Genomic DNA, 12,501 nt, shown 5'->3' on the forward strand with positions numbered 1-12,501 from the left:
AAAACCCAAACAGCAGGAAACCTAACCCAGGACATGTTGGCTCTGGAAACCTGGGCCAGTCAGTTCCTGCTGTCAGCGTTGCACATTCTCAAGCTGAAATTCAGGCATTGGTTGTTCAGAATTCCAGCAAATGCACAGACCTGGTTTCAGAAGCTTTGACTCATTCTGCTCATTTTTGTCTGCACGTGAAAGCAAAAGGCCTTGGGGGTTTGTAGGGATGATTTTGCCATTAAAAACCAGCCAATGTGGGTTTGGAATAAAGTCTGGGGGGAATAAAATTTGGAATAAAGTGTAATTTCCACATTGCTGTGACCCTGCTGCAAACACAACAAAATTAAACAATACTCAAACTTCAGTGGCTTTTTTTGTCTCTCCAGAGTATGAAAGTATGAAATGAATGAAATTAGGATATTGCTTGTCTGTGTTGGTCCTCCAGCTCTTGCCAGTGAACCAGCCAAGGCTTTCACTTCCATGTCCTCATCTGGGAAGGTTTTCTTGACTTTGAATTCACTTGAGTAAATCTTGGGTTTATTTTCTGTCTTTCTAATGCCAAATTAGACCATTTTATGTCTCTGTACCAACACAGTCTGTGCTGGGGGACGGGTGATGCTGCCAGGAAAGTGTTTCTGGTTTAAAAATTCCCTCCGAGCCCCACATCCTCAACCTTGGAGGGTTTATTTGCGTGGTGTGTTGTCCACAGAGGTTCCTGCAATGCCACTTCCCTCGGGGAGCCGTGCTGTGCTGGGCCAGTCACTTGGCCCTTTGTAATTCATGGAGCTTTCTTTGCTCTCAGGATGTTTTCAAGCAGGAAATATTAAAATAAAAGGAGCAGAATCTGCCAGGAGAGACAAAAGCTGCGAGTGCTAAAGAAACCTGATGAAGTTATTTGTGTGAACTCCTAATTTTCTCTTTTCCAGCAGTGCATCCACCCTGCTGTTCCTGCACAGAACTGGATGGGAACAAAGGTCCCAGGTGTGGTGTTGCACATGAGGTGTGGGAAATAGTGACAATACCATTTCAGTAATTTAAATGTTCTATTTATTTGAAGTCAATAACTTGACATTTCCAAGTCTGTTCTGGTTAGGTTGGGTTTTTACTGTCTCATTCCTCTCTTGGAAGGAAAAGTGACTGTTTTGTACTAAATTGTAAATTAATGTGCTTGTTTAAAATAAACTGCAAACGTTTGGGCAAAGTGGATGTGTTTGGGCTCTTTACCTGTGTTTGCAAATTGTTTTGAGCTGAACTCTGTTGCCAGGACAGCTCCTGAACCTGTCCATGATAAACCTGATCCATCCTCTTGGGGAGGTGCATTTTTAAGCCCAGACTTCTCAGGAGCTGCTGAGGAATCTGAGCCAGGGAAGAGAAAATAAACCAGAAGAAACAAACGCTTGAGTGGGTTGCTTTTTATTAATGGCAGAAGCCCAAGTGAGGAAGGCCATGGGCAGGTCTGGTGCCTGCTGCCCCCTGAGCAGGAGGGCACAGGAGGGCGTGCAGGGAGAGCAGCACAAGGGCTTTTGTGGGGTCCTGGATGTCACAGCGTGAGACCACGGGGCTGGCAGGTGCCACTGCTGGTCCTGAGTGGGACACAGCCCCTGCCCTCTGTCCTGGGTGGGACACAGCCCCTGGCTCGTCCTGGGTGGGACTCAGTCCTGATGGGACACAGCCCTTGCCCTCTGTCCTGAGTGGGTCACAGCCCCTGCCCTCTGTCCTGATGGGACACAGCCCCTGGCTCTGTCCTGGGTGGGACACAGCCCTTGCCCTCTGTCCTGAGTGGGTCACAGCCCCTGGCTCTGTCCTGGGTGGGACACAGCCCCTGGCTCTGTCCTGGGTGGGACACAACCCCTGCCCTCTGTCCTGGGTGGGACACAGCCCCTGGCTCTGTCCTGATGGGACACAACCCCTGCCCTTTGTCCTGGGTGGGACACAGCCCCTGCTGTTTGTTCTGGGTGGGTCACAGCCCCTGCCCTCTGTCCTGGGTGGGTCACAGCCCCTGGCTCTGTCCTGGGTGGGACACAGCCCCTGCCATCCCCCCTGCCCATCCACAGCTGCCCCGGCCCTGCCCCGTGCCCGGGGGAACTGGCACCCCCACACACGGGTTTGGTTAAAGTGCTTCCTCAGAGGCTCAGACTAAAAATCCACTTGAAAACCGAGCTTAAAAGGGACGTGTGGGCCATCAGGTGTCCCCAGAAGATGTTCATGGCCCTGGCGAGGGCCAGGTGCTGGTGCTGGTGCCACCCGGTGTCACTGCTCACGGTGCCGGTCCCACTCGGGCAGGACCTGGACCCCAACTCCCGCCTGGCATTCCTGGGTGCTTTATTTGGGGACCCCGGTCCTGGTCCCCAGAGTGTGTCCCTGCATTTCCCAGCCTCACAGGGCTGAGCTGTCCCGCAGCCTGGATCCTGTCCCGGGCCAGATGAACCAGCCCAGGGGACAGCCCCGACCCGGCCCTCGGCCCCGCAGGACCCGGAGGAGGGGAGGGTGGTCCGGGCCGGGTGCCTCGGGCTCCGGGGCTCGCTGGGGGCTCCACGGCCGCCCCCAGGAACGGGCGAAAGTCCCGGTGCTGCCGTCGGCAGGAGCATATGTGAGTTTGGAGGCTCCCGCCCCTAAGCTGCTTTTATTAATTTGTAATCCCCTGCGAGCAGGAGGTAAAGGGATTCGGGGGATTAACGGGCTCACAGTAACAACCACAATTATCAGCTCCGGCTGCCCGCGGCAAGCGCTGCGCGCACACGCGGGGTTCTCCCCAGACCAACGCGGCCCCGCGCCCCCGGGAGCGCCCCGAGAGCTCCGCACACGCGGGACAGCGGGGCGGGACAGGACACAGGCTCCGGACAGGGGCACACGCACCCCGCACCCCGCACCCGCCCTGTGTGCTCGGCCAGGCCCCGGCCCGGTCCCCCCGAGCTCCCGCACAGCCCCGGGGCCGCCGCGCTCCCAAAAACCCCGCACGGCCCCGCGTGTTCCGCACACACAGCTCCGTCCGCGTCCGTCCCATCTTCAATTAGCGCAATTAACCTCCCGCATCCGCCGCTGGCCGCGGGTCGGGCACCCGCTACCTCTCCGCGTTCGTTAATTAATTAGCGGCGGGGAAAAAGCCCCCCCGCTGCCCAAGGGCGGCGTCGGGGGAGCCCCGCACCGCGGGGACAAACGAAATCTGGGCTCGGGGGCGGCCGGCGGGCAGCCGGACCCCGGCGGGGGCTCCCCCCGACGGCGGCTCCCCCCGACCCCCTTCGTGCGGCCGCCGGGGGGTTCCCGGGGGTCCCGGGGCCGCTTTGCACCCGAGAGCGGCGGCCGCAGCCCCGGCCCACGCGTCGGGCTCGGCCACGCGTGGGACTGCGGGGACTGCGCTCCCCCGGCCGCTTTTGTGATGCTAAAGAGCCCGGCGCTGAACCGCGGCCCAGCTGCGGCCCGGTGCCGCCCCCGGCCCGCCCCCCGCGCCCCCCCGCTCCGCCCAGCCCCGCGCCGCTCCCTGCGCGCCCCTCCGCGCCGCTCCGCCACTCCTCCGCAGCCACCCGCGCACTCCGGACGGCGCCCACGGAGGCCGCGATGCTGCTGGAGCGGGTCCGAGCCGGTTCGGAGAAGGCAGCGGAGCTCTGCCCCTTCCCGCGGAGCCCAGGTGAGGGGGAGGCGCGCACATCTCCGCGTCCCCCCGCGGAGGCGGCGGCGGCTGCTCTGGGAGCCCCGGGCCCTGCCGTGCTCCGTCTGTGTCCCGGGGACACCGTCGGGGCCGCGGTCGGGGCTGGCTGCGCGGAAGGGCGGCCCGACGGCATCGGGGGGTCCATCCCGCTTGTCCCGGTCCGTCCCGCCCGCCCCGCGCCCTCTCTCGCTCTCGTCCCGGTGTCAGAGCCCCCCTCGCTGCCGGTCCCGCGGCTGCTCCAGGTCCCCGTCGATCCCAGGGAAAAGCGGCGCTCACGGGAGCTCTGCCCGGCCCGGTGGAACGGCGGCTCCTGCCCCGGGGTCCCGCCGCTCCCCGCTCAACGAGGACAGGGGCGAAACGGGGACTCCCCGCTACCCGACCGTTCCCTCCGGCTGCGGGGACCACCCGCGCCCCCCTGCCCGGCTCCCACGCGGCTTTTTCCCCGCTTTAGAAAAACTCCGTTAATTTTTCTCTTAAACGTTCTTCCGTCCCGTTGAACGAACGGGGCCAGCCCTGGCGGGGCGGGGAGAACCGGGCTGCGCTCCCCCGGTGTGGCCGGGGCTCCGCGGCTCAACGGGAGAGCCCGAGCCCGGTTCGGGGCAGCGGGTCCGGTCCCGGAGCGGGGCCGTCCCGGTTCTCGCCAACATCGAAAGCTGTCGATGTGGCTTAAAAAAGAAAATCAACGACGAACCGGGGCGGGGGCCCCGCCGGTGTGCGGGGCCAGAGGTGTCACCGTGAGCGGGACCGACCGCGCGGCCCCGCAGCCGCCGTGAACGAGCCGGTGCCCCCGGTCGTGCCCCGGTTCGCCTTTCCGTGGCTGTCCCCGTGGGCTCTCCGCGGTGCGCTCATAGGCCCCTGCGCGTTTGGTTTGCCCCGGCAACCGGGAGCTGCTCTCCAGGGCCGGAGGCGACACCGCCGAAACCGAGCCCCCGGCAGAACGAAGGACGCGCAAACTCCTTTTTCCCGCAGGACACGACGCTCGTTCACGGCCCCGCGCTCCCGGGCTCCGTCGGGGCCCGGGGAGGCGGCGGGAAGGGCTCGGCGGGGCTCGGCGGGGCTTACCGTGGCCGAGGGCCGGTCCCGGGGGGTTCGCGCCGCCGTGGGGGCCGAACCGTGGGATGTTTTGCCCGGACCGGGGCCAAATCCCGGAGTTCGCGGCTCGCAACGAGCTCGGGGCAGCGGCCGGCGCTGCCTCCCCCGGCGCGACCCCCGCCCGCCGCCGGCCCCGTCGGGGTGCGTTTCCGGGCGCCCCGGGGCCGCGTCCCTCCCGCCGAGCGCGGCCGCGAAGGGGCGGCGGGAGGGGATGTGCCGCCGGCCCCGGGGGCGGGGGGGATTAAATACAGCGCGCCGCGATGCCCTCCCTGCCCGGCGCTTCAGACCGGCACCGGCGGCGAGGGCCGGCGTCTAAAAATAACCCGCTTTAGCGAATTAAATCCCCGGCGCCGCGGGGGTGGCGGCGCCCGGAGCGGGGGGGACAGCAGCCGCTGGTTTGGGGGGGCCCGGCGGGGGGAGAGCGGCGGAAGATGCGCCAGAGCCCGCGGCCCGCCTGAGGGAGCGGAGCGGAGCGGCCCGCGGATCGCCATGCAGCGTAAGAGCCGCGGACCGGGCTGCACCGGACACTGCCGGGCTGCGCCGTGCTACCGTGCCCGCCGCCGGGGCCGGAGCTCCATCCTGGCCGGGGCCGCTGCCTTTAGCGCTGCCGCTGTCGGGGTTGTTTGTTTGGACGCGGTGAATTGTTAAGGATAACGATTATCACCTCCACCCCTTACCCCCGTGCACGGCGATCCAGCTCCTACATCTACATAGAATTATCTTTACATGGAAATACTCTCGTGTCCGTGCCCATCTGTTCCTGTACAGCCGTGTCATACATCTCTCTGCCTCTATTTATACCGATATATCTGTATTTATGTACCTCATATCCATATTTTCACCTGCTTATCTCTATCTATACCGATATACTGAAATCTATATATTTATGTCTATATATATCTGTACATTTCGTCCTCTGTCTGCTGTATCTGTTTATTTTTATATCTCTATTTCTCCATGACTGTGTCCTTATCTCTTTCTGTGTAACCTCTGTCGGTATCTAGAAGGGGACGGGACAAAACTGCCGCGTTTTTATTTTCAGTGCAATTCTCGTAATTTTTGGCAGTTTCTTTCCCCACCCCGCTCGGGCTCCCCCGCCGTTGCTCGCAGGGGAATTTTGGAAGTTTAGGAAAAGGAAAAAGAGCCTGGGATAATTACAGCTTTGCCGGCGGCTCGCTCGGGGGGTTAATTCGGTTTCCATCACTTCCCTTCTTGTTTATCCCGGTTCTCCCGGGCACTTCTCCCGGAGTGTGCTCGGCCCGGGTGTTCGCTGCTCTCCACGACGCCGCGATAACGAATTTGAACGAATAATGCTTTTTTTCGAGCTGTTTCTCGGGCTACCCGCGGGTCCGCCGTCGGTCGGCGGCAGCCCCGGGGCGGCGGGCCGGTCGGGGAGGCGGCGGGGCTGACGGGGGCTGCCTCCCCGCAGAGATCCCGCTGTGCGCCGGCTGCAACCAGCACATCGTGGACAGGTTCATCCTCAAAGTCCTGGACCGGCACTGGCACAGCAAGTGCCTGAAATGCTCCGACTGCCAGACGCAGCTGGCCGAGAAGTGCTTCAGCCGCGGGGACGGCGTCTACTGCAAGGAGGATTTCTTCAAGTGCGTGGGGACGGCGCGGGAAGGGACGGGGGGCGGCCGGGGCCGGGCGGGGGTCGCGGCGCGGGCGGCCCGGGCGCGTTTGGGGTTCAGCACCGGGACAGCGGCACCGGGAGCAGCACCGCGGACAGCGCCGGGGACCGCGCCCGGCTTTCCCCGGCTCAGCGGCCGCCGCTTGTCGCCCACGCTCAGGCGCTTCGGGACGAAATGCGCCGCCTGCCAGCAGGGCATCCCCCCGACCCAGGTGGTGCGCCGGGCACAGGACTTCGTTTACCACCTGCACTGCTTCGCCTGCATCGTCTGCAAGCGGCAGCTGGCCACCGGCGACGAGTTCTACCTCATGGAGGACAGCAGGCTGGTCTGCAAGGCGGACTACGAGACGGCCAAGCAGAGAGGTACCCCTTGCCCCGTCCCTTCCACCCCCGAGGGCAGCGGGGGGGCGGCTCGGGGCGCTCCTGCCCCCCGGGACAGGCTCACACACCGGGCGGGAGGGTGCCGGGAGAGCCCGGGGAGGGTCGGGGGTCCCGCGTCCCCCGCGGTAACTTCACCCCTGACTCGCCCCGCGTCGGCAGAGGCCGAGTCTACGGCCAAGAGGCCCCGCACCACCATCACGGCCAAGCAGCTGGAGACCCTCAAAAACGCTTATAACAACTCGCCCAAACCGGCGCGGCACGTCCGGGAGCAGCTTTCGTCCGAGACGGGGCTGGACATGCGGGTGGTGCAGGTGAGAGCGGGGGCCGGGCGGGCCGGGCCGGGGGCGAAGGGCGGGGAGCGGCCCCGCAGGCTCGGAGCTCCCCGGCGTGCCCCGCTCGCAGGTCTGGTTCCAGAACCGCAGGGCCAAGGAGAAAAGGCTGAAGAAGGACGCGGGGAGGCAGCGGTGGGGGCAGTACTTCAGGAACATGAAGCGATCCCGGGGGACATCCAAGTCCGACAAGGACAGCATCCAGGAGGAGGGGCCCGACAGCGACGCCGAGGTTTCCTTCACAGGTCGGTCCCCGCAGCCCCAGCCGGGCTTTGCGAGCGCGGGCTGGGTCCTCCCCGCAAAGCTGCTGCCGTGCCCCGGCTGCTTTCGGGGCCGCGGTCGGAACTGGCGGCAATGAAGCCGCGGTGAAACCGAGCGGCCGGGCGGGAGAGGGGCAGAGCCGCGGCATTCACCGCCGGGCGGAGCCGGGGCCGCGGCAGCGAGCGGCAGCCGGGCCCCGGGAGCGGCGGGGGAAGCTCCGCTCTGCCTCCGGCCGGGCCCCAGAGCTGCGGGAGGAGCAGGGAGAGCTCCCCGGGCAGCGCTGCAGGGGCAGAGCCGCTGCTCGGACGCGGCCTTTTCAAGGGATTCTTGGAAATGCAAAAACCGGGAAGCCCAGAACCAGGGAATGTTGAATGTTTCCATGGGAAAACGAGTGTGGTTTTTTTTTTTTTTAGTCTTGTTTAGGGGTGGTTTTATTCGTGCAGTTGCTCACTAGGACTCTTCAGTCCTGTGGGAGCTGTTTCTGTGCTTCAAAAAGGAAATTGTTGCATGTTGGGCGGCTTCTGCAGCAGACTGTCCCCTTTTTGGGGCCGAGATTTCTGGGGACAAACCCAGGAGAGACCAACAGCAGCTCACCCCGCACTCTCCAGACCTACAGGGCCCCGGGCTGGGCTGCATTTGCAGGAGCATGTTCTAGACAATCCCAGCTCCATCCCAAATTTTTGTATCATTTTCAGCAACGGAAGAAAAACTAAAATGCAAACCTCTGTATATATTTACACAGGCTGTGTATTTGTAAACCCACACTTTTTCATCTCAGCTCCTCTCCCGTGCTCCTAAAAATTATTTGATTTTCGAGTCTGTTTATACACGCTGTGTATCAGCTCATTAAATATGAATGGTCTATAAATAATAACTAAAAAATGTTGTACAATTATTGAGAGCTCGATGCCACAAACAGGTTTGTATCCCCAGCAACAGAGCAGCTCTCACTGTCCACAAAGCCCCTAACAAATACAAACCATTTTTGCTGGGAACTTAAAAAATATTGCTCATTTTTCAGGAGTGTTTTTAAGCCATGGAAATACATTCTGTGTTCCTGTGGTTTCATTACCCTGTTCCTGAGCAGACAAATATCTTAATTTGATATCTCTTTTCCTGAGCAATGGGGATTTATCTCCCATTGGTTCAGGTAGCTCAAGATAAACCTCAAAACCAAATAGAAACAAAAGGTGGAAAGACATTGAATTCACTTCTCCTTTAAAGAATTATTTTTGAATCACAGTCTTATTTTTTTAATATGTACTTTTCATGCATATTTTTAAAATCCAAGATGCATTATATGTTTGTACTCAGAAAAAAAAATTAATCCCAAGGCTGCCCATGAAGATTTGTCAACAAGGATGGGAATAATAAGGAATTAGAGGTGGAAGAGCAAGACTGCTCAGCTCCCACCCTTTTAATCTATTTATACCTGGAGTTTGCAGAGTTCCTGGCCGACCGCTGCTCTCCCAGTAAATCCAGTCCTTTTCCCTTGCAGACGAGCCCTCCATGTCCGAAATGAGCCACTCCAACGGGATTTACAGCAACCTCAACGAAGCCTCCCCGGCGCTGGGGCGGCAGGCTGGCACCAACGGGAGCTTTGCCCTGGAGCACAGCGGGATCCCGGCCCAGGAGCAGTACCACGACCTGCGCTCCGCCAGCCCCTACGGCATCCCCCCGTCCCCGGCGTCCCTGCAGGCGCTGCCAGGCCACCAGCCCTTGATCTCCAGCTTGGTTTACCCGGACAACGGCTTGGCCATCATGGGACAGAGCGGACCAGGGGTGCCCCAGCCCATGAGGGTCCTGGCCGGGAATGGACCGAGCTCCGACCTCTCCACCGGCAGCAGCGGGGGGTACCCGGATTTCCCGGCCAGCCCGGCCTCCTGGCTGGATGAGGTCGACCACGCTCAGTTTTGATACAGGGGCCACCCCCAGGCAGTGGGAAGGGAAAGGACTCGGTGCTGTTAAATGTCACCTGCTCTTGGGAAGGACAGAGGGACAGCCGAGAGTGCCGAGCGGGGCGGGAACGTGACACGGAGGGAGCAGAGGGGATTTCGGAGATGACCCTGGCACGATGGTGGTGATGATGATGGTGGACAAAGGCCCTGGCACTGCACCACTGGCACCCGGAGCGTCCCAACCAAACCGATTCTCGCGTCTTCACCGAACACCAGGACTTGTGCTTTACAGATTTGATATGAGGTATTTTGCGTTTTGTTGTCGGTGCATTCTCCAAAGCAAGGACTTGCCCCGTCACCCATCCACACCGAAACATTTTAAAGGGAAAATAAAATCCTCATCCACGGTGAAAGGTGTGACAATGTCTATATTTCTATAGGAGAAATGTTCATAGTGAATCACTTCAGAAATCCATGGTAGGAAACTTCTCTGTTCTTCCAACAGATTTTTTAAAAGTGCACCAACGCGGTATGTTTTGTTTTACTTTGAATTTACATTAACTTTTCTAAAAAAAAAAAAAGCTCTTTAATATGCCAATCATTTCTCAACAGCCCTTTTCCTTCATAAAAAGAAAATCATATGTTAATTCTGCTTCTCCCCTTTTTAATTTGTAGATTGCTAGGTTGACTCTTCCATAAGCATTAAACCGTGAATAGATGTATTTATTACCAAGTAATTCCACGTTCATCACGAGGTCAAGAGGTGAATTTTCTTGACCCAGACACACCGGTGGTGGATCTGGGTTGTGGATCTTATGCTTTTCCTTGAAATTTCTTTGCATCAGTTTTACTGCAAAGCGTCTCAAAAATCACCCTGATGTCTTGTTGCCAAAAACCTTCTTGGGGGGTCGGGCTGGTTTAAGACGAGCCCTTCCCCAGGCACTGCTGGAGTCAGCACCCCCTTCCCTGGGGACACGTCCCTGCTCCAGGCATTTGTGTATTTCCACGGATATCGTGCAAGCTGATTGTGAGGAAAGGCAAGACAATGTGTATATTGTTATCTGTAAAAATTATGGAATTAACTGTAGATTATGTGGATGTCCAGTGTCTTTTATTTATATTCTCGCTCTCTCTCTGATGATCAAATACTTCGAGCTTACAAATAAATTTGTCAGCTAAACTTCACATAGTCTTTTGCTAAATTCACATCAATATCAGTAAATAAAAAACCTGAAACTAAAAGCTCTTAAAACTTGATGCCATGATTGAAAAAAAGTGTTGAAAAAACCCCTTTCAACAGAGGAGCAAACCCACTGATGTGGAAATGCTTTAGAACAAAAAAAAAAGAGGACAAGGGAGGCTGGCAGTCCTTGGGAGATCTGAACAGGATTGCTCTGGCTCTGATCATATTTTTGATGGGACGTTGTTCTTTTTCAGCATTTGTGGCAAAGGTGGTGGCTGAGCCAGCAACAGGAAATAGAGTCTGAGGTTGTCTGTCTGCAGAAAGTTGTGAACGTGAAACACAGAGATGGAAATATTTCAATCAGAAAGAAAGGGGGAAAAAAGTCCTAAGGGAGTCAGTTTGACCAAACACATGCATATATGTAAAAATGTATTTATTTATTTGTTTATTTACACACAAATACACATCCCGATGAGCACACACATCCACGTGTCCATGGCCACCCTGCTGGGAGCACAGTGCAGGCTGTGCTGAGCTCTCCGGTTGGAGGATCTGAGGACAGACACCTTTCAACCCCCGTGGGCTCTGCGGTTCTCACCCCCCTGGGAAGACAGGCAATATTTGCACCGAGGTTTTCCACGTGCCCGTGAGTGCAGCAGCACAGCCCGATGGGCACAGGGCGATGCCCCGGCAGCTGCGGGTGCCCTGCGGGCTGCCAGCGCCTGGCACAGCCCCGGGGCACACCTGGAACACCCTGGCTTTTATTCCTTGCCTTTTCTAAAGGATACGTGGCCACTGCTGGGCAGTTTGGGGGCTGTGCTGCCCCCATGCTCGTCGCCCCCTCCTGCCCTCCCTCCTGGCACCCCAGTTCTGCTCTCAGGGAGCACGAGGAGCCTGCCCAAAGCGGAGCAGGTCCACGGGCACGGCTTTAGGGAAGAATTGCTCACCCGACAGAGAAACTGCCTCTTTTCTCTCCAGGAGATTCACTCCGAGAGCCGTGGCAAGGACAGGAGAAACCCCGGGCAAAAATTTGTGTCCTTCAGTTCTGAGCTGGGCTCGGCAGCTTCTCCTTCCTTCCCCAGAAGTGAATAATAAAGAGCCAACTGTTGCTGCCAGCCTGTAGTTACATCACAGGGACACTTCTTAAGGAAATTTATGGAGTAAACAGAAAACTGTGGGATTTAAAACAAGCAGACTGCAGAACTTCAGTGAAAGAGAAAAGAAGAGTTTGTATTTTCAAGAATTCTGTATCTAGAAATGCCCTCAGCAAACCTGGGAAGGTGTTTTGCATCAAAATGTTTTGGCAGTTCAAGTATTCATAATGTTTTCATATAAAAGACTAAAAATAAACTTTGAAATACTCTTATTTCCAACAAATTAAGAATTAACTACAGAAAGACAGAAACGCAGCTGGTTTTAGGATAATTCTGTTGTTATAAAAACAGTCTAATAACTGTGGTAATTGAACCTGTGTTTTATAGATATTTTTCTCATCGTTTCCCTCCCAGTAAATAACGGGTGCTGTTGTTCCTCTGCCCCTGGGAATTCCCAGGGGATGGCTGAATTTCAGAAAGGAAGAAATGCAAATCTCCCCCTGCCTTTGTGCTTTGCTCAGAAAAGCAGAACAGGGCTGGAAGTTGCCAGGGCTTGTGCTGCTCCGAGCAGGGAGAAGAGCTCCGAGTGTCCTGAGCTCAAATTCAGGGATTGCGTTTCAGCCTCTCCTTTCAGGGCCGAGGCTCAAGGATTCCATTAATATAAATGCTTTCTTCCCATTAAAAAGAAAACCAATTTGAAAGAGGCAAATAAAACTAACACTGTCCAACTGACTGACAGCTTGTAAAACCCCGGCAGAGTCAGGAAGAGGAGGTTTGCACTGCTCAATTTGCAGGTGGCTTTACAACCTCCACTGATTTCCATCAGCACATGACACGGGAGGCAGGAAATTTTTTGTCTTCTCAATGAGGAAAGTTTACCTTTTAATTTTTTCCCCCCCAAACAGCATATTCACCTTTGTGCATAAACTTGTGTTCCCTACAGAAATGTTTAGATTTTAGGCCAAAAGATAAAAGCAGCTTATTTTTTTCTTATTT

At 57.4% G+C, this 12,501-nt stretch overlaps 1 protein-coding gene across 3 annotated transcripts; it reads left to right on the forward strand.

The window, feature by feature from the left end:
- Positions 1 to 3,467: 3,467 nt before the first annotated feature.
- On the forward strand, positions 3,468 to 10,489 carry LHX3 (LIM homeobox 3). 3 transcript variants are annotated; one of them, XM_038156686.1, is made up of 6 exons: positions 3,468 to 3,616; positions 6,159 to 6,330; positions 6,520 to 6,722; positions 6,900 to 7,051; positions 7,143 to 7,314; positions 8,829 to 10,487. In XM_038156686.1, exons 1-6 carry the CDS (start codon positions 3,547 to 3,549, stop codon positions 9,245 to 9,247), a joined length of 1,188 nt encoding a protein of 395 aa, XP_038012614.1. In that variant the 5' UTR covers positions 3,468 to 3,546; the 3' UTR covers positions 9,248 to 10,487. The 3 variants fall into 3 exon arrangements, with proteins under 3 accessions (XP_038012614.1, XP_038012612.1, XP_038012613.1); XM_038156685.1 differs by lacking the exon at positions 3,468 to 3,616 and adding an exon at positions 4,381 to 5,225 and having other exon boundaries at positions 8,829 to 10,489; XM_038156684.1 differs by having other exon boundaries at positions 6,520 to 7,051; positions 8,829 to 10,488.
- The last annotated feature ends 2,012 nt before the right edge of the window (positions 10,490 to 12,501 follow it).

Source organism: Motacilla alba, chromosome 17 (genome assembly GCF_015832195.1).
Source record: "Motacilla alba alba isolate MOTALB_02 chromosome 17, Motacilla_alba_V1.0_pri, whole genome shotgun sequence".
In the NCBI taxonomy this organism is placed as follows: Eukaryota; Metazoa; Chordata; class Aves; order Passeriformes; family Motacillidae; genus Motacilla; species Motacilla alba.

What these genes read in the sequence shown, in the direction of transcription:
- LHX3 (XM_038156684.1), top strand. Translation starts at nt 3,547, where the DNA reads ATGCTGCTGGAGCGGGTCCGAGCCGGTTCGGAGAAGGCAGCGGAGCTC. An exon ending in TGGACATGCGGGTGGTGCAG is followed by an intron (nt 7,052 to 7,142) that starts GTGAGAGCGGGG and finishes CCCCGCTCGCAG; the next exon opens with GTCTGGTTCCAGAACCGCAG. An exon ending in CGCCGAGGTTTCCTTCACAG is followed by an intron (nt 7,315 to 8,828) that starts GTCGGTCCCCGC and finishes TTTCCCTTGCAG; the next exon opens with ACGAGCCCTCCATGTCCGAA.